Source organism: Barbus barbus (genome assembly GCF_936440315.1).
Source record: "Barbus barbus genome assembly, chromosome: 16".
In the NCBI taxonomy this organism is placed as follows: Eukaryota; Metazoa; Chordata; class Actinopteri; order Cypriniformes; family Cyprinidae; genus Barbus; species Barbus barbus.
The window spans coordinates 21,534,285-21,559,093 of NC_136744.1; the positions used below are offsets into that span (position 1 = coordinate 21,534,285).

Below are 24,809 nucleotides of genomic sequence, written 5' to 3' on the forward strand. Positions count from 1 at the left end.
TCTGTGCAGAAATAACATTCCATCTTTATTTGTTGGACATTCACATCCCTCACAACTTATGCTAGTAAAGCAGCACTAAACCTGCAGCCTCTTTTTTATTTTCTTAAAATGCAGAACATTTTGGCACCTTTTGCTTTTGTGACTCTGGATTTCCTTTGAACCATCCTTTGATATGTGGCTTTTGAACTCCTGAAGGATGTCTTGAAAGGAGAAAATGTTTAATTAGCTGTTTTACACTGGGAGCAGAGCACAGGAGAGAAACCACGACAAGGAATGAACAAAGGATGGCCTCTTGTCCTGTACATGATAATATATGCAGGAAATGTCGATTTATAGACTGAATTGGGCCCTAATGTCAGTCGAAAAGAGGCTTTTCATTCTTATTTAATGCTTAAAATTGGGTTACGTCTGAAAGAAATTGCTGCAGATTTAATGAAGATTCCTTTTTTTGAAATGCACAATTACTATAAGTTTCATTTTCGTCTACGTCCAATAATCCTTTAGGGATGTGGAATAAAAGCACTTGTATGATGTCTTTTAGGGAAATGGTGTGGTGTCTTAATTTTTTATCCAGAAAATTACATAACTGGAAAAACACGATTTCAGAAGTTGATATCATATTCCTTAATAAAAAAATTATGAGCAGTGCTTTATTTTCCTTTTCTTCTGCATCTTTTAAATGCGGTTTAGTTGAAATTGATTTTATCTTATGTATTATTTTATTTTTATTTATTTTATTATATTTATCATTTATTATTATTATTATTATTATTTAATTTAGTCATTTAGCAGACACTTTTATCCAAAGCGACTTACAAATGAGGACAACAGAAAGCAATCAATTGTAGTATTAAAACAACTAAAAACTTATAAATACTACCTATACACATTTTAAAAATAAAGAAATTAAATAAAAAGGACAAATGCATACAACAAAATTTCTCAACTTAACATTTAATTGACAAAATCAAATAAATAACGCTAAAAACAATTCAAAATATTAAAGAACAAAAGGTATAAGAGTATAATAATGAGTCTAACATAACACTAAGCCAAACACCAAAAAAACAACTATGTAGATGTATATGTACAACCACACACACATACATGCATACATAAATATATATGTATATATATAATTTCATTTCCATTTAGTTTGTTGAAGTATTAAAATAACTCAAATTAAATAAAACTAAAACTTAATAAAAGAATATACAGACATAATAAATTCAGTAAAAATAAAGAAAAATTTAATAAATGCATTATTTAATTACAATTAAAATATATAACACAAATCACAACAGTATAGTTCATTAGTAATCCTAAGAAATAACACTGCCAAACACATGCTAAAAACAACAACTTAATTACACATAGTAAGAAATGGTTTAAAAAAACTGAAACAGAAGTGAAATAAGCAGTAGAAAAGAGGAGAAATAAAAAGTGATACTTATATCCTTTGCTGGTGTCCCAGCCCGGTGGAGTCGCACGGTAGAGTCGATGGTCTTTACACTCTTCGGTCATCACACAAGGAGGCCTTCACACGACAACTGCCGCGACCGCTGCTGCAGTAAACTAAGCTTTTTTATACCCATCTAACAAAATACTAATTGAATTTAGCTGGACACACTTTCCTTATTTTTGCTTCTCCTGACTCTTTGTTTATGTTGGGCGTCTCCATGTGCGCGTGGCTCACCTGGTTACTTACATATGAACGGCGCGTGCCGCGAGGGGTGGGATCGCATTAGAAATAATGAGTTAGACGGGACAGACTGAACATCGTGTTGGTTTCATACGGATTACTTTATTTTGTTTTTCGATTAATTTAAAAGCAGAAACTTCAAGCTTTCTATAGAGATAACTCTCATGTTTCTGTTGAGTATTTGCTGAGTTACAGTTCATTTTAGTGACGTGTTTCTAAAAGCAGTTCGCAGAGACGGAGAAGACAAAGAGCTCACCCTGTTTTTTTTTTTGTTTTGTTTCCAAAACCACAAAGTTTTGTTGTAATCGTGAGTGTACACAAAAAAGTACACACTTAACAGTTTCGATTGATGTATGACACTTATTTGTGTGACCAAAATCAACAGAGAATTTTTAGTGTCTTTTGCACTGATAAGAAAGAAAATGAGCTCGTCTCGCCTGCGAGACAGCCGACCCCAGAGGGGTAATGCCAGAACTGGCATTGAAAAGTGGATTTGATGTTTATTTTATTTTATTTTATTTTGTTTTACTTTACTTGTTTCTTTTCTTTATTTTTTGAGAAATTTGTATATAAAAATAGAAGCGTACAGAAAATAATTGGTACTGTGTGCTTGATACCCAGAACATTTCCTTATTTTAATATTGATTTGGTATTGTATTTATGCTTTGTACTTTTCACATTGCCAGTTTGCATTATGCAATATTTGATCTCTACAAATCTAAACTAAATCCAAATAAGAGTGAGGCATTGCTAAGCTGTAGTAATACACTCTACAGTAGCTGATGTATGTGCAGATTCACATGTCATATAGTAATTTCTCACTTTTCTCACGCCATTCTTTTCTTCTCTATTCCCATTTTAACGGTTCCCCTTTAAACCCCTGATTCGAATGCCATCTTCAATTTATAATGTCATAGCTCTCATGATAAATACAATAAAACATTTAATAAGACCATTAGCTATGTGTCAGAGTAAAGATCTTAATCAATGTAAAGTTCAGGGCTTTAAAGGAATTGATCTGGACGTTTTGTAATGAGAGGGAGATTGTGCGGCGGATAGAGGAGAATCGCTTCTATTATTCTGCCTGTCAGGGTGAAGCATCGTCTCCAGGGCCCTGGTGATAAACATGCTGCAGAGCTGGGCAGACCAGCCTTCATCCTCCGCCACAAAGCAATCGGTATGATAAAAAATTTTTAAAAGGGGGGCCGCTGCTGACAACATACTGGAGCTTGAACTGTAAAATTCAGGCAGTGGACAGAATTAAAGTGACGTGTTGGTGCACTTGCTAGAACTGCTTACGGTCTCGTTGTTTCGGTTGAAATGTCTCACCTAAGATGTTTGTTCTTGTGCATTTCTGGAGAGTTGTTGTATTTTCACTACGACACTTTTTTTGTGCACTTTTCATTAGCTGAAAGGCCAAAAGCAAAAGTCTTTTTTTATATTATTTATTTATTCTGCATTCAGCCTATTGGATGCACTGTGCTATCTGTGAAAGTTTACTCCTCATTTTCAGTCAAGCACTTGCAGTTGTTGAGAGGATATCGAACTCTTCTGTTAGACTGCTCGAAGGTGCAGCAGCTGGTCAGCCATGAACTTGGTGATTGAGTGTTAATCAAGATCATTGCACCAGTGGCTCTGTCAGTTACTGGCCTTTGTTCACTAGGATTTCTCTGATGCTCCCCTGAGTCTGTCTGTCATTCTCATGTACCATGACGGAGTCTATCAGCAGCACTAGCTGGACCTGCATGTGTTGTGGAATATTGAATTAGATGAGACAAATTCATACAAAGTCATGCAAATTCTTTGTATTGAAATAATTATATGGACTCTACCATTTATTAATTGAAATCATACTGTATTAACAATGGCAGATGGACCAAGTGCTTCGGAAAACTTGATGCAGAAATTGCCCACATTTCAAATTGCAAGTATGTTTGTCTAATTCTGCCAACTAAAATAGTTACAAATGAAGCCACAGCAGAACCAACCAGTCTGTCTCTGAATCAGTGTTTTTAGAGAATGATTCACTTATAATGATGATCACTTGTTTTCTTCCTGAATGAATAATTGTTTTTGAACAAATCGATGGTTTTTTAGTATTATTTATTGTCATTTCTATTATTACAGTAGTAATTAATATTTTGGCCACACTTTATTTTAAGGTCCATTTCTCGCTATTAATAAACCATTAATTACAACTTTTGCGTCAATAAACTATTAATTTGCTACTTATTAATAATTAGTAAGTTGGATGTTAAGTTTAGGTATTGGGTAGGATTAGGGATGTAGAATATGGTCATGCAGAATATGTGCTTTAGAAATACTATTTAACAGCCAATTTGTTAATGCTATACATGCTAATAAGCAACTAGTTAATAGTAAGAATTGGTCCCTATACCAATATTTTTGGAACGAGGAGTCAGTGACGTTAGGATCCATGTGCAGCTTTATTAAAACAGAATGGAAATCAAACAAAGAGTTCAATCACGAGCTTCAAACACAACGTAGACAGGGCAGAATCAAAGTTAGAGTTCGGACTGAGGATCAGGGCTGGTGGCAAACACACAGGATAATCTAATAACAAGGCAGGTTGAATCAGAATAGGCAGGCGGCAGAGAATCAGAGTCCAGTAAACAGTCCAGGTCATACACTGGGAATCATACACGGGAAAAATGCTCGCTTCTTGTTTGCATGGCAAGACAAGACTTCGCAATGAGGTAACTGAGGGAACAGCTTAAATAGACCAGAGTCAATATGAAACACCTGTGAGTGTAATCAGCCACAGGTACGAGGTATTATGGGAATTGGAGTCAATGACTGTTAATTCTCAGGTGACGGTTCCCTCTGGTGGCGAACGGAGGGAGCCACAGAGGCTGAATTTGTGACAATTTTGAATTAGCTTTTTTTTTCATTGTATTTTAGTTTCAGTTTTGGCAGTTGTGTAATTTTTATGATTTTTAATATTTATTTATTTTTTATATATATTAATATTTATTTAGCTTTAATTTTATTTCAGTGATAGTAATTTTAGTACTTCAACTTCTGATTTCAGCTTTTCTAATTTCTAATTTTTGTTCAAGCTGTCATCTAATATTTGTAATGTTATTTTTTATTTATTTTTTTTAGCTTCGTTTTAATTACCCCTCTTAAAGATAGTTCAAGCACAAAGACTAATTTGTTTTCTTCCTAAATCATAAATTTTTGTGAACGAATCAGTTGAGAGAATGATCCACACCTCACTTTTAAAGTCCCTTGTCGCCACCTACTGGTGTATTGATGCAATCAACAGAAAGTCACTGGAAATGGCCACAAATAACTATGTGAAGTTTTGCGAGATAAAATAGCTTCAGTAATAATTATGATATGTTTTGTAGCTAATTGGATCATTTTGTATCAAAAGCAGAAATGAAGGAAAAATGTATTTATCAGACACATTAAAGAAATTTGTCTCGACTATAACTTTAATTCCAATGGTGGGCAAATGCATGAAAAAGGTAGAGGTCAGGTAAAACTAAATTTAGTGTAGTGTATGGTTGCTTTAAGACTTATTTATAGACTATTGACTTATTTTTGTTAAATCCAGTGTTTGTGCCTGTGGTGAATGAAGCTGAAGTGTTAAAGCACTGTTACTGTCAGTAAGACAGAGCTCATCTCTCTCTTGTGTGATTTATACTCCATAGCTCCTTGAGCAAACACACAGGATAAGACTGCGGCCAGTGGGTCATCTCCCCGCCTCTGGTGCTTTTAGCACTGTGTTCCCATGGCAACCCGCATGCACTGCTTCAGCCCGGGCTGGACGTGAAAACAGATCTATGATTATGAGCAATCAGAGCCTATATGCACACATGACAGTAGAGTTTCTACACAAATAGGCCATGCCAAATGTCCCAGGCCAAGTCATGTTGTGTGTGTCCTGTCCAAATGCCTTTGTTACCTAAATGGATACACTTAAATAAAAGGATTTAAGATCTGCTTTGAGATTTCACCTTCTTAAAATGGATGTTTCCTTAATTAGAAGGATGACCTGTAGGTGTGCGTGCAAATAAGAGACTCTTGGAGGCTTTTAGAAGGTTGTATCAGTGTTCATCTGTACCAGTTTAGTTCCATCTCTAATCAAACACATCTGAACCGGCTTATCAAGGTCTTGAGGTTCACTTGATTAAAGCAAGACATGCCGGTGTGGGGTTAAAGATAAACTAGGTAGGGTGAAAGAGCATCTAATTTATACTTTAGGGTCAATGGGGTGATATGTTTGACTAGTCATCCTGACTAAGTTAATGAATTCATCTGGATTTTCTAATACTTTACAACAAGGCCTCATTTGTTAATATTATTTGCATTATTTAACATGAAATAACAATAGACAATGCATTTTTACAGCATATATTACTTTTATTTATATACGATTGTAGTATTTAGATATGTTATAGTATTTATTAGTAGTTTGAATTACATATTTTAATATTATTTATATATATATATACACACATATACATATGTGTGTGTATGTGTATATGTATACACACGCGCACACACACATGCATACATACATAGCTTTCACATTCAATTAAGAGCTGCATGGTCTTAAACCTAGTCAGAGTTCCAGCAAAGCAGGTGCGTCTCTTATAAATAACAATAATAATCTTAATAAACAACCTGAAGAACACAAGAAAAAACAATTGATTAGAGAAGAGTGATTTGCAGTGGAATTTCAACATGCTACTGCAAGCAAATAAAGCACGAAACACAATAAGCAGGCAAAAGCAAGTGGGCTGTGGGCTGTGAGTCCTAATGAACTGACAGATCAGAAATAATAATCCAGCCACAGGACCATAAATCACTGCAGAGGTGTAATAATGTTAGCCTTGTTAACTAAGGCAGCGCTTTGATATAAATGCACCGCTGTATATATATATAAACAAGTGTTGCTGGTCATGGTTGCAGTGGCGTAACTGTGCCAAACTAAATCAACTAGTGAGTCGTGGGCTTCTGCTGTTGTGTATCCTGCTGTACTGTGAAGCAGTTATCACCTCCACCAGCTAGAAATGATTAGTCAGACACACCAGCTGTGTGTTTTTGCTCACAGAACTCAATACCGAGACGGTCTCTCTGCTCTTTACCTGTAATTGCAAAGGATGTTGAAATAGTACATTTCAAGAGTATTATCATTCTTGATTAGTATTGAGTATATGGGGAAGTCGTGGCCTAATGGTTAGAGATTCGGACTCGTAATCGAAAGGTTGTGGGTTCGAGTCTCGGGCCGGCAGGGATTGTAGGTGGGGGGAGTGAATGTCCAGCGCTCTCTCCACCCTCAATACCACGACTGAGGTGCCCTTGAGCAAGGCACCGAACCCCCAACTGCTCCCCGGGCGCTGCAGCATGGCTGCCCACTGCTCCGGGTGTGTGTTCACGGTGTGTGTGTGTGTGTGTGTGCATTTGTTCACTACTCACTGCTGTGTGTGTGCACTTGGATGGGTTAAACGCAGAGCACCAATTTCGAGTATGGGTCACCATACTTGACAATACGTCACAACTTTACTTTACTTTTTTTACTTTAAGAGTATTCAATCAATATGTGGCCATGTAAAGCCAATGGATGTGCATGTTCTTAAGTCTTATTTTCTAATGATACTTTTTGCTCTATTGAGCCAGTACAGAGGCTGAAAGGACAAACATGCTGGATATCATCTAATGTGTTTATCTGTTGCTAAGGGCTAAACTGGGAATTATTAGAATGTTTTTAATTGAAAATTGTTTAATTGATTTTGCTGATATGGTATGAATGATTTTGAGTACATTTGCCTTTGGGATGAAAATTCCAATACAGATTATACTTGCAATATAAATTCTAGTATTTCTATACAGGCCAATCCATTATTTTTCTTATTCATTCATTCATTATTATTTTTTAATCTTTTTTTTACATGTTTTAATAATACAGTATATATTTTAAAATGTTAAAAAAAATGGATTGGAATGTATATCAATAATGGCATTTATGTTACAAATATAATCTGTATTGGAATAAGAACAACAACAATCATAAAAATATTTTTTGCATTATATCTGTTGTCCTCTTATTGTTCGTAGTAGCAGCAGTAGTATAAATAATTCAGAATCAAACTAAAAAAAAATGTATCATTACTACACAAAGCAACTTTTCCAGTGTTACTTTTGTAATGTGCTATATTTAGTTTCTGAGTGAAACTAAATATTTAAAGAGAAAAATGCAGCATCAGACTTAATTTTATCCATCTATTTTGATTTTATTAGGATAATTAAGAATTAAGACCACCAGGAATGAATTTAGAAAGTAAATGGGGTCAGTTTGGCTTTCATGTTGATTTCACATGAAGTAGCCCTGATATCATCAGAATGACATTCCAGCATGTTGGACAGTTCTCTCATGCCATTGTGTATATGTTTTTTCAGCATGTCTTTATGAACACCGCAGAGACTGTGCTTACATTGTGTTGAGCCGAGCAGCGCTCTAAAAATGGCCCTCCTCCGCTGCACATCATGGGGAATTTGAGCCCAAGCGAGATGTACACCTGGAAAGGTCAAAGCTTTAGTGAAAGACTCAGCTGAAATATCGATCTTGACAAGCGGTGCTTTGACACAACCCTGTAAAATAATAAACAGCCAAACAAAGCCCCTCCTCTCTGGGAAAAACCAGAAAGAAACTCCAGGGGAAATCTGCAAGTACAGTCTGTTATCAAGTGACACGCGTATGCTCTATAATGCTGCATCATCTGCCGTACGGCCATAATGTTTTTATTGTAGCAGTAAGTTATGGTTTATAATCAGAGGTACACAGCTCAGCAGAAGCCTCATCTGTTCCTCATTGAAAAGCTCAACTGCCTTTGATTTGTACAGCTGTCACCTGAAATTATATCGCCATTGTTTCGTGTTGTTGTTTTTCCTCTAATGTTCTGTTAGCGAAGCATTATTGCAATTACAGTTTGCTTTGTGCTAAAGCTCTCACTGCAGCACAAAAGCTAATTTGAAATGGAAAATACCTACTTTTAGCACTTCAAACATTTTTAAAACAAAGCCTTATTAGCAGCCTTTAGAGTGTCATTAAACAGCGTCTCGCCTGGTCAGAGTCACGTCAACAAATGCCTCTCGCACCAGCGTTCACACCTTTTTAACACTTGCTTTATTGTTGAACGGTTACTCCTGTTCTAATCTAGATCCAAACAAACGGAAATGATAGCGGAATTTGCATTTGTCATAATGCTGCATTAACGCAGTGGTCACACTTTGTTTTTTGTGATAAATGCTATGCTAAAGCACAGATTCAGCTGGTTTGTGGAGACAAATGAGAGCCTTGAATAAATATCTCCTCTTTACTGTTTATTAATATACTAAAAATGATGAATGTGGAACAGGGTGCGTGGAACGCGGTCGTTTGAAAAAATGATGGTTGTTGCAGCTCTAAACCTGCTCTTGAGTAATACATCTGGTGCAAAGTGCCGCAGAGCCAGACCTATTACAGTATGGTAAGTTTTTAATCTTTTAAAAAATATGGCCATAAATATCGGAGTTGCTCTGTTTCTCCCTCAGTCTCGCTGGTCTTTTTTGTTCCACGGTACAAAAACTCTCACGCACCTGTTCACAAAATTATATATCATTTATCAGTGCATACCGAGACACAAACAGCCCTAAATAAACATCACTTTATTCACATTTTTATTCTTTTTTAGGTATAGTGGGTAATTAGGGAAATTTTTGCACTTTGGACAATTTATTGTCATTATAGTCAGAATTTCTACACACGAGAATTTCCAGATTTCATATTCTAGAGCTGATCCTAAATCAGGGGCTCTCATCTCATCCTGTTCTTCATCAGTGAGTATTTCTCAAAAAGAAAGTTTTCATGAACTTTTAATTTGATTTAACAACTTTTTGGTCCATGACTCAAATTCTAGGTTCCAAAATTGTTCGATTGGCACAATCATAGCTAAAGACATTTAATTTGCCGTATTATACAACTTTGCATTCGATCAATATTTAGTCTTACAATGGATAGTTTACCAAAAAATTTAAATGGTTAATTATTTATTTTTGTTTTATTTATTTGTTTATTTTTAAGAACAATGGAGTCCATACAAAACATTCTTTATATTGACATTTTTTAAATGTCTTTTTTTGTGTTCTGTAGAAGAAAATAAAAATGCAGATTTAAAATAAAAAAATATTGAGTTGGGTTACATGGGTCCATGTAATGCAAACTTATCCCTGTTTTGTTCAGTACGTCTAGTTCATCTTTGTGTCTGTGTCACATTGTAACCTACATTTCACATTTATATGTAGATCTAACCTACAGTTCAAAATAAATGAAATGTTTAAGAAAAGTTTTTGAATGTTTTGAGTCTTGACCCGTTGACGTTTTTGAATCTTTCATTGACTCATCCATGTGCCAAATCCACAACTGAAATGAAGCAAAAATGCACTTTGAGATTGCCATGTACAACTGCACTGGCAACATATGGCAACATGTTGTTCTGACTCCTAGTATATTCATCTTATAATTTTCCTCAGAGATTATGACAGTTCAGAGCGCCATCATCATAACAGATCCAAACAGATTCCATGTGGCTCCAGTGCCCCATTTACCCTTCAGAATTATCCAGGATATTGTAAAGGCCATAAGTGGATCAGTTATCATTTCCAGGAGTATTGAAATATTGTGCACAATTTCTGGATGTATTCTACAGACTGATGTACATTTCCCAGAGGCCATCTCTCCTCCAGCTACTATATGTGTCCTGACATACTGAAATATGACTGTCCCTTAATTAACTGTCAGATTAATTAGATCAACACCAGACGATGTTGCTTTTGATGTCTCTCGCTAGGGGAAGTAAATCGAAATGGATCTTTCTCACTGGGTGCGTGTCAAAAGCAGGTGGCGAAGCCTACAGGTGGCGATGTCACTGTTATTGTATATGGCAATATGTGTTATCTCAAACTGATTTACGTGGATGTTATATCTGCGTGTCACGGTGCATCCAAAGCACTGCTCCAAATGTAAGCGTACTGTCTACCCCAACAGGAAGAAACGTTAATTTCATCCTTTTCTTTGAAGCCGAAGTGTTTCGGTATAGCCTAGAGATCCACAAAAACAAACACGTCTGCTCAGTAAAAAGCAACGCCCCGTGTCTTTAGGCTTTTTAATATATATTTGATGTTTGGTGTAAGCTTGCATTTGCAGTTATTCCCACTGGCTAATAATGAAACATTTGACATTCACTAAACGTCAAATTTCAGTTTACGCAGTAGAATTTCATAGGGTTGACTTTAATGAAATTCATGCATGTTATCAAAATGCAAGCTTAGCAGGAATTGGAAAGAGACAACAACTTAAGGCTGAAAACTGTAAGGTTGGGTTCATTTCATTGCCTGCTTCTCTGAACTCTGTAAATTCAAGTACTAAATGGTTTTCTCCTTCCTGATTAGGATTGGGTCAGAATTGATGTGATTTTATATAAATGTAATTTCAGAGTTGGCTTACTTTTTTTCTTTTTTTCTTTTACAGGCCTTTCCATGCATATCGACAGGAATTTATGGTAAGGAAAATGTCTATTCATCCTCTAAACCTTTGTATATGAGTGATTCTGAGCGTGTACATGAAGAAGCATGTGTGTGGTTTAGATAGCAACTTGCATGTATGCTGGTAATGTGTGCATACAGTATAATGTAGGTATGAAAAAGCTGATGATGAGCAAATTACCTCTACAGTCTTTTCATGTCTTTTAAATTCTCCTATCATCTGATTCTCCCTTTCATTTTCAAAATTGCCTCGTTTTTTTTTTAAGAAAGAAAGAAGTATGTTGAAGGTTGCATATATGAATAATGTGCCTGTTATGTGTGTGTGCGTTACCATTCAAAAGTTTCTAGGTAATTTTTGAAAGAAGTCTCATGCTTTTACACGCCTTTTACATCTCTAGGGCGGCATTTGTTTTCTCTAAAAAATACAGTAAAACAGTTATTATGTAATATAATTTATTATTATTTAATTTGATTAAATATTATGTAGTATAATAATCAATTATTTAATATATATATGTATGTATATATATATATATGTGTGTATATATATATATGTGTGTATATATATATATATATTTTTTTTTTTTTTTTTTTAAGTAGAATTTATTCCTGTGATGGCAAAGCTGACTTCATAGCAGCCATTTTGTAGTCTTCAGTGTCTTATGATCCTTCATAAATCATTCTGATATATTTATTGATATATATATATATATATATATATATATATATATATATATATATATATATATATATATATATATATATATATATATATATATATATATATATATATATATACTGTACATACATACAGTGCCCTCCAAAAGTATCGGAACAATAAAGACAATTGCTCTGTTGGCTGTGGAGTTAAGACATTTACAAATATGATTAAAAGATGAATATGAGACAAAATTACAGAATGTCACATTTTATTATTGGGTGATTCAACACAGGTGTTTTACCAGCTAAGAAGTTCAGCACTTTTAGAGTTTCATCCCCCTATCTGATGTGATGAGCTGTGTCCTGTTGCATTAATTCCTCAGATATTAAAAGCAGGGAATGTGTCGTATCAGTTATATCCATTACTTCTGCATTCTGAATCTTGCATTCGATGATGACACACAAACCAGGATGAAGATGAGGGAGCTGACGTTGAGAGAAAAGCAAGCAATTTGGATGCTAAAAGAAAAGAGGAAGTCAGTTAGAGCTCTAGCAAAAACAAAGGGCATGAGAAATCAAGAGTTTGGAAACCACCAGCGACACCAACAACGACCTGATCGGCTGAGAAAACAACAGTAGTCGATGACAGACAAATCATAAAAGCTGTGAAAATGAATCCTAAAAGACGTGTCTGTAAAATCACCAACAACTTCCAGAAAGCTGGGGTGATGCTCTGACAATTTACTGTCCTCAGGAGACTTTGACACAGAATTACAGATGCTACACAGCAAGATGCAAACCTCTGACCAGCACCAAAAATAGAAAGGCAAGAGTAGAGTTTGCAAAAAAGCACAAAGGTGAGCCAGAAGAGTTTTGGAACTGTGTTTATGGACCGATGAGACAAAGATGAACCTTTATCTAAGTGATGGGAAAGCAAAAATGTGGAGGAAAAAAGGGAACTGCAATGATTCCAACCATATAGCCTCATCTGTAAAGCATGGTAGAGGTGGTGTCATGGCATGGGCATGCATGGCTGTCTCTGGAACAGGCCCTCTCAATTTTACTGATGACTTAATATATGACAGTAGCAGAATGTATTTGGAAGGGTACAAAACATTGTGAAAAAGCATTCTGTAGTTTTGTCTCATATTCATCTTTTAATCATATTTGCAAATGTCTTGACTCCACAGCCAACAGAGCAATTTTGGCTTTACTGTTCCAATACTTATGGAGGGGACTGTATGTATATATATATATATATATATATATATATATATATATATGTATGTATGTGTGTGTGTTTGTGCGTGTGTATATATACATATATACATGTATGTATGTATGTATGTATGTATGTATATATATATATATATATATATATATATATATATATATATATATATATATATATATATATATATATATATATACACACACACATATAATCATTGACTAATATATATATATAATCATTTAATATACTATATAATAAGATATTTAATATTTATTGTATATATTTATTTTTTTTATTTTGAACCCATGATACTTTTATGAATTCTTTTATGTATTGATAGTTCAAAAGAACAGCATTTGCGTGAAATGTTTTTTGTAGCTTTATAAATGTCTTTACTGTCACTTTTGATCAATGTAATCCCTGCTGAATAAAAGTATGCAATTTAAAGAAATACAAAACAAAAAAAAACACTTGAACAGTAGTGTGTAATGTACGTGTACGTGTGAGATTCTGCCACAAGAAAGTGCCTTTGAGATCTCAGCACTTCAGAAAGAATGCAATTATGTTTGATTCAATAAATAATCTGCAGCCTGCCTCTCCAGCACTGCGTAATTGTTCAGATCATCACAGAGAGAGAAAGCATTTACTCTGAAAGCAAGAAGAGCGCTCGAATATCATGATCAAAGAGCTAATAACCTAGAATACTTCCCCAACCTGACGTTTTCCTGTTTCTTTCGGCCAAAAGACAGTAGACGCTCGTTTAGGAGGGAAATTAATTTCATATCATGGCAGTCATGAACATTTGTTTGTAAAACATTCTCAAATATGCTGAAGGAACATTTGCTCTCTTCTTCAATGTGAATAAGCTAACCAAGCGAGACAAGCACGATCCATGTGGCCACCAGATTAACCAGCTCCAACATGTAGAACTGTCACTCACAGCCAACCGGAGCTGACACCCCATCTCTCTTTTTGGCTGCATCATGGGAGCTGAGGTCCAGGCTGACAGATGATCGGGGTACAGAGGGTAAGGCGTAAAGGGGCTGTTCTGTGGGGTTGGAAATGTGGACAGCAGGCAGGTAGAAAAATGAGGCCTCACTCCCAGCTGACAGTCCAATCCCTCAGCCCACACCATTAGCACAGGTAGAGCTTTCACACACATGGCGTATTGGAGGAGATGCCACCCATAAACAAACTGGCGCCTGTCGCCAGCAGAGGGGTTGGTGGTATGATAGAGGTTATTAAGTCCCACGCTCATAGCCTATCAATCAATGCCACGAGAGACGGGTTAAAACTGGTTATTTCTTTTTCAGTGAGGATGGGAAGGACTGGCAAATCTATCAGTGTCTTACATAGTGCGGACACAGGCAAAGCACAGAGGTGGACAAAGGTTGCATCATCCTTTACTCTGTCTAAACTTTCATTTACATTTTTCTTCTTTTTTTTCCTGGATATGCAATTGGTTCATTAAAAGCAACAGGTTTTAGTTTTACAGCCCTGTTTTGAAATCTGAAATAGAAATCTTACACCCGTCAGTGGCGATAGCCTCGTGGGCAGCATGCCGACATGTAGCACTGTTGTGTTTTGGGGCGTCCAGAGTTTGAGTCCCGGCTTGTGGACCTTTCCTGATCCCACCCCCCTCTCTCTTCCAATCCGCTTCCTGTCCACTTACTGTCCTGTCGAAATAAAGACATAAAACGCCAAAAATATATATTAAATTAATAACATCCATTTTTTTAAATCTGAAAAAACTACAACTTCATTTTAGTAAGTTTGACTTTATTCTCAAAATATTAATGTTTTAATCTTACGTTGCAATTTTATTGTAAAAAAATAAAAAATAAAAAAGGAGCATTATAATTATTCTCAAAACCATTTTTGAAATGTGAAGTTTTAGTATGACACAAAAATTGCGTTGTGTTTTGTTCATTTTATTGATTGATTGATTGATTGATTTGTAAATGTAGACATTTTTAATGTATTTATTTTATTATTTCTTATATAATTAATTTTTCAAACAAAACAAGTCTGTTAATGCTTTAATACTGGGGAATAATAATAATGTTTTTTTCTTAAATATATGCATGTATGCATACATATAAATACACACAGTATACACACATACTGTACAGTATATTATGTAAACAAACTTTTATTTTGGACTCAATTAATCACAATTAATCGATTTGACAGCACTAAATAATAATAACTATTAATATTGTCCCCAGCTTCACAGCAATCATACAATTTTTTCTTTGGTAGATAGTGTAAACATCTTCCATTCATACTAACATTTACCCAACAACCTACACATGAAATAGACAAAAGTGAAAGGTTTAAAAAGCATCTATATACAGAAGACTTTATACAGAAGACGAAAAAAAATACTTTATATTTGGAGAAGAAAAAATCCCTTTTATTCTGTATCGGGCATGTGTCTTTGCTCTTACCTGGTTTGAGATCGAAGATATTTAGTGTTACAGTTGCCCTCAGCCTCCCCTGCAGTTATTCTAATTCTGATAGCTTAAAGATGCTGCTCACAACTTCTGTGTGTAAGATTCATATCAGGGAAACTCAAATCCAATAGCCAGGTTAATTCTTCCATTATTATTTTAGTCTGCAGAAAGAGAAAACTGCAATTAGATTTGAACCATCCGGGCATCTCAACAGCCTCCTTCTTACGGCGCTGTCACAATCTGTCATGATATATCCAGCCCCGCCTTTAGATAAGCAACAAAGAGAAAATGAATTAGATGCCAGTTCATCTTTGACCGAAGCCTGGAGGAGAAAACCTTGCTCTGTGCCCGTGAGGTTTAACCGCCTGATGACTTTGTCAAGGAAAAGACAGGAGCTGTCTGACATCAAAACGTGTCACTCATTAGATTACTTTCATTGCCATTTGAAGAGAGCTCTTTATTGCCTCATAATCCAGCTCAATGAGGAATATTGACTTGAAACATTCATCACCATATCAAGGTCTGGTCATTTAAGGTTTGTGTACACATGGTGATAAGGCATGATTTATTATTTATTTTCCCTCATAAATCTACTGCAAAGACCTTCCCAAGGCCTTGTGGAGAAAAATAAGAGGCAGCTTAATTCAGCCATACTATTACAAAAAAATGCTCTATGAACATATCATAGTAAGAAGTCATGGATATTTGACATCAGACATAATTTGTGATACATATAGTTCAAAAGTAATATTTTAAATGTTTTTTAAAGACGTCTCTTATGCTCATTTAGGCTACATTTATTTGATCAAAAACAGTCAAAACAGTAATATTATGAAATATTATTACAATTTAAAATAACCCTTTTCTATTTTAACATACTTTAAAATAGAATTTATTCCTGTGGTGGCAAAGCTGAATGTCCAGTGTTACATGATCCTTCAAAAATCATTCTAATATGCTGATTTATTATCAATGTTGCAAAAAGTTGTGCCACTTAATTTTGTATGTTGGTTTTTATTTGTTTTTTAGGATTTCTTTGACGAATGAAACCGTTAAAAAGAACAGCATTTATTCAAAATATAATATTTTTTCTGTATATTTGATCAAATAAATTCAGCCTTGATTAGCATAAGAGATTTTAAAAACATTAAAAATCTTACTGTTTTGTAAACTATATATATATAGAAAGACAGAATAACAGGCATGCAGACAGACATATAGATAAAATATGAAATATGTAAAATATATACATTTTCTTTGTCATTTATCTGACTGTCATTCTAAAGGCTATAAACCTTCCCGACTTGACATTTTAAACCATTTTAAACTTTGAATTGTATAAAAACAATCAAACTTGTAAACAACATTTAAATAAAAACAAAGATTATTGTGGTACGGTTTACATGAAAATACTATTTCAGTTTTTCTAATTCAGAATTTCACATTTAATTTAGTGTTACCTGCCATTTCTTTGTAATTGTGAAATTTACTAGCAATGTCTGAGTGAAAATCTTGACACCATTTTTTTTTCTGTGTACCTCAATTCAAATTCACTTAAAATTCTGAAATAAATTAAAATATAAAAGCCAATTTCTATTCATTTCTGAATAGTACACAACCCTGCTTGACAAATATTTACCCTTAGTTGAACAAGAGGTGTGTTGAGACAGATTTTTTTTTTAGCCTGCGACTTGGGTGGTGTGAGATAGGTAGCTGTAATCCAGACAAAGCATCCGAACGGCTGTTAGGGATCAGCCAGGGTCAGCCGACTAAGTGTCTTCACTCGGTGATTCCCCTGTTCATCTCTGTAGAGGATTAGGGGCCAACCCCTTATCTCTTTACCTTGATATGGTACAGGTTTCCCTCTCAGGATAGTGCTGTATTTAAAGCCTGAGGTTTATGCTGGGGAGTGGAAGTGTGAACACAGGCTTAGGGAGGGAATCTTTTATGATCACATAGTGATGTGGTGTTATCTCAGCACAAGCGGGGAAAAAGGAAATCTTAGTGTTGCATCTAGGGAAACAGATGAAAGTTTTATCATTGTCAAGATTGACACTGCTCGAGAAAGTTTTGAGGGTTGAGGACATATTTTAGAGATCACAGTTGTTTGAGAGGAATCTAAATCCACAGCCCTATGGCAACTAGATTTTATATTTTAGCTGAGCTGTAAACTCACAGTCTGAATTGAAAGTGACACGAGAGAAAGATTGGGTGCAGTAAGATGGTAAACAGGCATGGAATTTCAATTGCATGTGACTAGGGATGCATCGATCCGATACTCAGGATCGGTATCGGCCCCGATACGGTAACTTTCTGCGGATCGGGTATCGGTCAGACGAGACCGACTCAAATCCGATATTGTGCGTATACTATTCTGTGTTATTGTTGAGCCCCACGAAAGGCACAAAAACATTATAAAGCACCATAAAGTTTTCGTGCACTATATTTCAAGTGTTCTGAAGCTGTTCCATAGTTTAATCTGAGGTACAGATGAATATTTAAGTCTTTAAATTCAAGTTCAGGTAAACTCTTCTCTCCGCCGCGGCTGTCTGTCATCCTCCATTCAGCAATCAAACTGCGTGTCGCGTTCGGTTACTACAGTCAAACTCTCTTCAAGAGTGCACAGTTAATGAGGTTTAAAACTGTTAAAAGAAAAGGCTTAATAAACTTACGCACAGATTTAATACACTACGCGTCAATATCTCTTCCCTTTGTATGTTGAACGTTTCTATGCGGACTCAGAGGGCTGCGCGCTGTGACTCGGTGACGCTTCAAGCGCATCATTCTGCGCACGGGATGCGCATAAGCATTTTCTGCTGCTCTATATTGGAGTCTTACTTATTATAATACTTTTGCGCAATGAAAGATTATTAACAGTCTTTCTTGTTCTGTCCTATCTATCATATGTTGCTGCCTTCATTACTGTGCTATAGATTTAAAAGAAATGTCTTTTAATTTTATAGTAGCCTATATATTTATATATAAATGTATTTGCTTGTTTTTTCATGACTGTATTTTACAACAATTCAGTGCAATGTGTATAATTTCACCAGATTTAGTCCTACACTTATTCACTTTTAATTGTAAATAAAAATGTTTCACTAGGTTTTATAAAATTATTGTGCACCCATGATTTTTCTAGAGTATCTTTTGCTGAATTATAAACCAAGTTTATAATAGTATTTTTGTCATAGATTATGATTATATATTTTTTCATTTGTTATTTTTCATTAAAATTGTTATCTATATGTAGTAGATTGTGTTTAACACACAGAAGTATAGAAATTCTACATCGATTTAAAAAAAACTGCGCTGATATCGGATTGGATTGGTATCGGCAGATACTCCGAATTTTCAGGATCGGATCAGTTCTGAAAAAATGGTATCGTTGCATCCCTACATGTGACAACTGTAAACAGAGTGTGACATTGTTCAGCTAGTGATGTCTGATTTGTAAACAAGTTGAGTTTGAGTTCTTTTTCATGAATTGGTTAAAGTGTTTCATGAATCAGAATGAACTCACCAGTTATCGGTCTGAATCGTAGAGATACTGTATGCTGAGTGAATCGGCCATCCAGACAACTCAGAGTTTATTACTGAGTTAGCAGCTGACTCCACACACTGAACATCAGATTAATAGTGAACCGTTCCGATGCTAAATTCTGATTGGATGAGTTGAAATACTCTCATTAATGCAAAGTTACAATGTTGTTTGGGAACCGTAAATAGTTACTACGGAACTATTCTTGTTTGTATATACTGTAATTTTTTTGTTTGTTTGTTTGATTTAGTTTTTATGGTTATTAATACTAGGGTGAATCTAATAAAGAGTTTGCAGGTTATATTTGCCTCAAAAATCAAAAGAGAAAAAAAGACATATGTAGTAATAGTTTGCATAAAGAAAACACTTTTCAGGACTTTTTATTCATTTTGTTTGTTTGTGTCATTTTTGCCTTTTTTTCCGCGTTATTTGCAGGTTAATAAATATTACCCAATGCTCATTACTTTCTCATTATTCTAATACAACTCTCATTTTCATTCTATTAAAAAAAAAAGATTAATATATAATTATATATATTATGAACAAATGGTACAATAATGTGGATAATCATTCAAAATAATCAAAGACAATTACATCACAGTATTAATAATTTTGGGGTAAAATGCACATACTGATTCTGAAAGTCACAACACAAAATAATAATAATAACAGATTTGTTTTAACTATTTGCATGAAAAAAACAAACAAAAACTAAATTAATTACTTTGTAGCCTGTTGTTAGGCCCAGATGTAGTGAGAGGGTTGATTTAACATGGTAAAACAACAGAATCACCGTAGGAAATGCTGCTGAAGTGTGTGTGTGTGTGTGGTGTGTGTGACATGGTTTAGTGAAAAGTAAATGGTGGGTGATAATTTTAGCAAGTGGGACAAAAATGTCACCACCAATATGTATGACTTTTCAAGGTCACACACTGACAGGTCTGGTTTGGCCATCTATATGTGTGTCTCTATCCACATCTCCTTAAGCCCCCCCACCACCATTATTCTTTAAAATCTGCTGCTAGTCTTCTGCAGTTCTGTATATTTCTGTTAACATTCACTAAAACAACACGTGTTTGTCTGAACCTTCATCCACTACATGTCATAATGATTTGGTTGGACTTCCCCTCCATCACTTTATCTCACACATCGGGTAAATTATGACCATTTCAAAGTTCTGCAGTCCTTCCAGGTCCTGCGGTTCTGACTCAGCTGTTGTTGGATTATTGTTTGGTGCACGTTAATTATTTAGTAGCTTCTAACAGTGTCCATTCAAACACAGTTCATATAAATATGACTTGACTTGGGAAAGACAGCTTGCTGTTCTGTATGTGTTGGTAGATGCATTCTTACCTATAAAGTTAATAATTTAAGATGGGCTCAGATCAAGTTTCTCGCAGCACAGTGACAATTATTAAAATTTGTATTTTATGATGTTTTCATTCTGAAACCACTGTATTAATCTAGGGAAGTTAATTAGTTGATTATGGCTTTTATAGAGAAATATCAGTTCTTCTTTTAATGAAGCACATAAAATCCTCATTCTTCCATAAAGCAGTGATAAAATAGGAAATGGAATGATTTGATTAGATATAGATTAATATGGCACCTTCAGGCAATAACAGAAAATATAAATCATCCACTAAACTATCATTTCCTCTTTGTGCAATTTGTTGTTAAAATATAATTAACTAGGCAAAGTAAAAGTATTATGTTATATTATATTATATTTTCAGTCGATGCAACTTACAAACTAGTTGCAGACCGAGTTTTCCTTGAGTATTTGGCAGACCTCTTCTCATTGCTTTATGGGAAGCCAGTTAAAGTCAGTTGTGCTCTATAAATCAGATTGCATTATGGGTACACACCAGTGAACTATATATGGAATGAAATTGTTCACTAAGAATTTGGACAGCACTACAAAATGCTGACACCCTATATAGTGCACTGTAGAGTCTCTTGTGAAGTAAAGGAAATCCCTGGAGCCCTCATCAGCAGCCCATACACTGGTGGGCATCCATCAGCTGACAACAAATCTTTTTGAGAAATATTTCATTGTGACCATGAAACTGTACTTTGCATTATTTTAATGCCAAAATATATTTTTTGCCCATATGGCAACTGAATTATTTAGTTGTTTTCCCTTGTTTATATGTAGCATCGTGTTCAGGATGGAAAAACAAAAAAAAAAACACATGATTTTATTTGTGTTGTATATTATTTATATTTGGTGGCGCAAAGACAGAGCCATGATTGCTATGCATAAGGTTTATACTTGACTGCTTTTTTTCTCTCATCTCTCAAATGTTTTGTTTTTCTGTGGCTCTGCTATAGCAAGCATTGTTGCATTTCCATCACACAAAAACTCCTGAATCCAAAGATTTGATGTGTATCCACTGAAAAAGAAAATCCTTCCCATGGAGGATTTTCTTGTAGTTTGAGATTGATCCGTGATGTTTGCGTGGAGAGGGCATCTCTCAAACATGTATGGAAAATGTTAAGCAGTCTGAAGAGAGACATTTGATCAGAAGAACCTCTCGGTGAGTTTTGACTGTTAACTCTGTTAACTCTGACCTCTAGTGAGCCTGTCTATATCTCTACAGACAGACATAACACGGCTCTCAATGACCTCTGTGGTTCTCTCGTCTTCTCTTTCTCTTTTTTCTTTTTTCTGTATAATTAATGCCCGTGGAGCACATCAATTTACATTAAAAACAGAAATACACTGAAGACGTGAAATGAACATGAGTCTAGTGACCTCTGCCATGTTTTCTGCCCTTAAGACATTCAAATATGCATCAGCGTTCTCTCATAGGGACGTGTGTGAGTAACAAGTCTGTGAGTTTTTATTCAGTAAACAGTTAAAGTTTAGCCTAAAGCTTAGATATTTTGCTCTATCTTTGACATGGGTCAAAAAACTTTACTTATGTCAATTATATAATTATGTGTGAGTTTAAATATATATGTATTGGAATAATTAAGATTTTGAAGTGTAAAAAGTCTCTCCAAGGCTGCATTTACTGATCAAAATACAGTAAAATTGTGAAATATTAGTACAACTGTTACTGTACATTTACAGTTAGTAACTGTTTTCTATTTGAATACAATTTAAGCAGCAAAACCTGTAATAATGAGAACCATTTTTTATAATTAAGCACCAATAATAATTGAATTAATTTGCTGCCTCTGAATTTGTCAAATCCTGTATTTGTCCAGAGCCACTGATCCTGATGGAAGTCTAAAAAAACAAAACAAATCTCCAGTAATCTTTTGAAAACTTAGTATTTCAATCCCACAAACTGCTCTGGTCATTTTCAAATCAATATGAATAAAACTCTAATCTAAAACTGCTATTTTAAGGGTTACCTGAAAAGCCAGGAAGCCGAGCATTTGTTTGCAAATAGTTTTGTTTACTGTGAAAAGGAGCCAAAATGTGCTAGTGTTCATATTATTCTGGACAGGGATTATTCTCAAGAGAGATAATAGGTTTATCAGTTTCTCACGCACATTCTTGACCCAAAGTTCAGGTCTGACGGCATCCAGCCAGCAGAAGAAATGAGTCAGTGAGTCTGCCTGTCAGAAGGAGAGTGAGCTAGAAGACAGCAGGAGCGTATAAACAGGGAACGGATGGAGCAGAGACTGACAAGATAGGGCTGGTGTGAGACTCCCTCACATCCAACGGATCCCCAAATTATTTGGTGTTGAAAGGCCCAGACGGGACGTCAGGAGACACGGAGAGCGCAGTGTCAGGCTGCTGAGCAGATAGAGAGGTGAAGCAGACAGTGAAAACATCTCCTCAACCGCTCAGAAGCCGTGTGTTAATTATGTCTCCTATCACCCTGGTGTCTGAGGGCTGAGATGGACCTTCAGGGTCAGTTTGCAACAGATGCATCGTTTGTACCAAATGGGTGCTTTTTGTGTCCCAGTTAATTTTTATATTATAGCATCCCAACCAGTTAATTTTTGTATGCATAAAATACTAATAAAAAATAAAATGAATAAATAAATATATATATATATATATATATATATATATATATATATATATATATATATATATATATATATATATATATATATATATATACACACACTCACACACCGTCATGGCCAGAATTAATGGCACCCTTGGTAAATATGATCAAAGAAGGCTGTGAAAATTAATCTGCATTGTTAATCCTTTTGATCTTTTATTTGAAAAAATTCATTGGATAATAAGAATTTAAAATGTATATAAACATGCATGATTGATATAAAGCACAGTGAAACCATAATATTTAGAATTATTATTATTATTGAAAATAACTTCCTTTTTTTTAAATAACTTTTTTTAAATGATGGCAGAATTTAATTTTCAGCAGCTATTACTCTGTAGTCTGCAGTGTCACATGATATTTCAGAAATCATTCTAATTTGCTATCATCAATGTTAAAAAGTTGTTTTGCTATATATATATACAGTGCCTTACGAATGTATTCATACCCTTTCATTTTTTACACATTGTGTTATGTTGCTGCCTTATGTTAAACTGCTTTAAATTACTTTTTTCCCCACATCAATCTACACTCCATACAGCATATTGACAAAGCAAAAACAGAATTGTCACAATTTCGTAAATTTATTAAAAATAAAAAAACTCAAATAAGTACATTGGATAAGTATTCATACCCATAACTAAATATTTAGCTGAAGTACCTTTACAGCCTCAAGTCTTTTTTGTTTGATGCGACAAGATTTGCTCATCAACATTTGGCAGTTATCTGCCATTTGTCTCCTCACCTCTTCACCTCTCAAGCTCTGCCAGGTTGGATATGGGCGCACATTTTCAGGTTTCTCCAAAAATATTTGATTGGGTTCAAGCCCAGGCTGTGGCTGGGCCACTCAAGGACATTCACAGCGTTGTGTATAAGCCACTCTTGCTGTGTGCTTAGGGTCACTGTCCTGTTGGAAATTAAACCTTCTGCCCAGTCTGAGGTTCTGAATGCTCTGGACTGGGTTTTCATTAAGGCGATCTCAATATTTTGGTGCATTGAGCCTTTCTTCTATTCTGACGAGTCCCTCAGTCCTTGCTGCTTAAAAACAGCCCCATAGCACGAGGTTGCTACCAGCACACTTTACTTTTGGGATGGTTTTCTGCAGGTGATGAGCAGAGCTGGTTCCCTTCAAACATGTTGCTTAGAATTGAGGTTCATCAGACCAGAGAATCTTGTTTCTCAGAGTCTGAGGGTCCTTTAGGTGCTTTTTTTGTAAATTTGTGCGTTTTCTTTTGTCTTCACTGAGGAGAGGATTGAGTTTGGCCACACCGCCATAAAGCCCAGATCGGTGGAGTGTTGCAGTGATGTTTGTCCTTCTGTAGATTTCTCCCATCTCCACATATGATCATGGAGCTCAACTAGACTGACCATCAGGTTCTTTGTCACCACTCTAACCAAAGCCCTTCTCCATCAATTGCTCAGTTTGGCCAGGAGACCAGCTCTAAGAAGAATCCTGGTTGTTTCAAACTTCTTCCATTAAGGGTAACAGAGACTACATGCTTCTGTGACCCTTCAATGAAGCAGATTTTTTTTCTGAACTCTTCCCCAGATGTGTGGCTTGATGCAAACCTGTTTCTGAGCTCTACAGACTGTTCTTTTGACCCCAGGGCTTGGTTTTTGCTCTAAT

At 35.2% G+C, this 24,809-nt stretch overlaps 1 protein-coding gene across 2 annotated transcripts in view; it reads left to right on the top strand.

Moving 5' to 3' along the window:
• LOC306882082 (ADP-ribose glycohydrolase MACROD1-like) overlaps positions 1 to 24,809 on the top strand; it is a 576,444-nt gene that overhangs the window by 415,114 nt on the left and 136,521 nt on the right. For both annotated transcript variants that reach the window (XM_079436537.1, XM_079436538.1), the window contains one exon: positions 11,244 to 11,274. In XM_079436537.1, the coding sequence (XP_079292663.1) occupies positions 11,244 to 11,274 (31 nt within the window). The remainder of the gene's footprint in view (positions 1 to 11,243; positions 11,275 to 24,809) is intronic.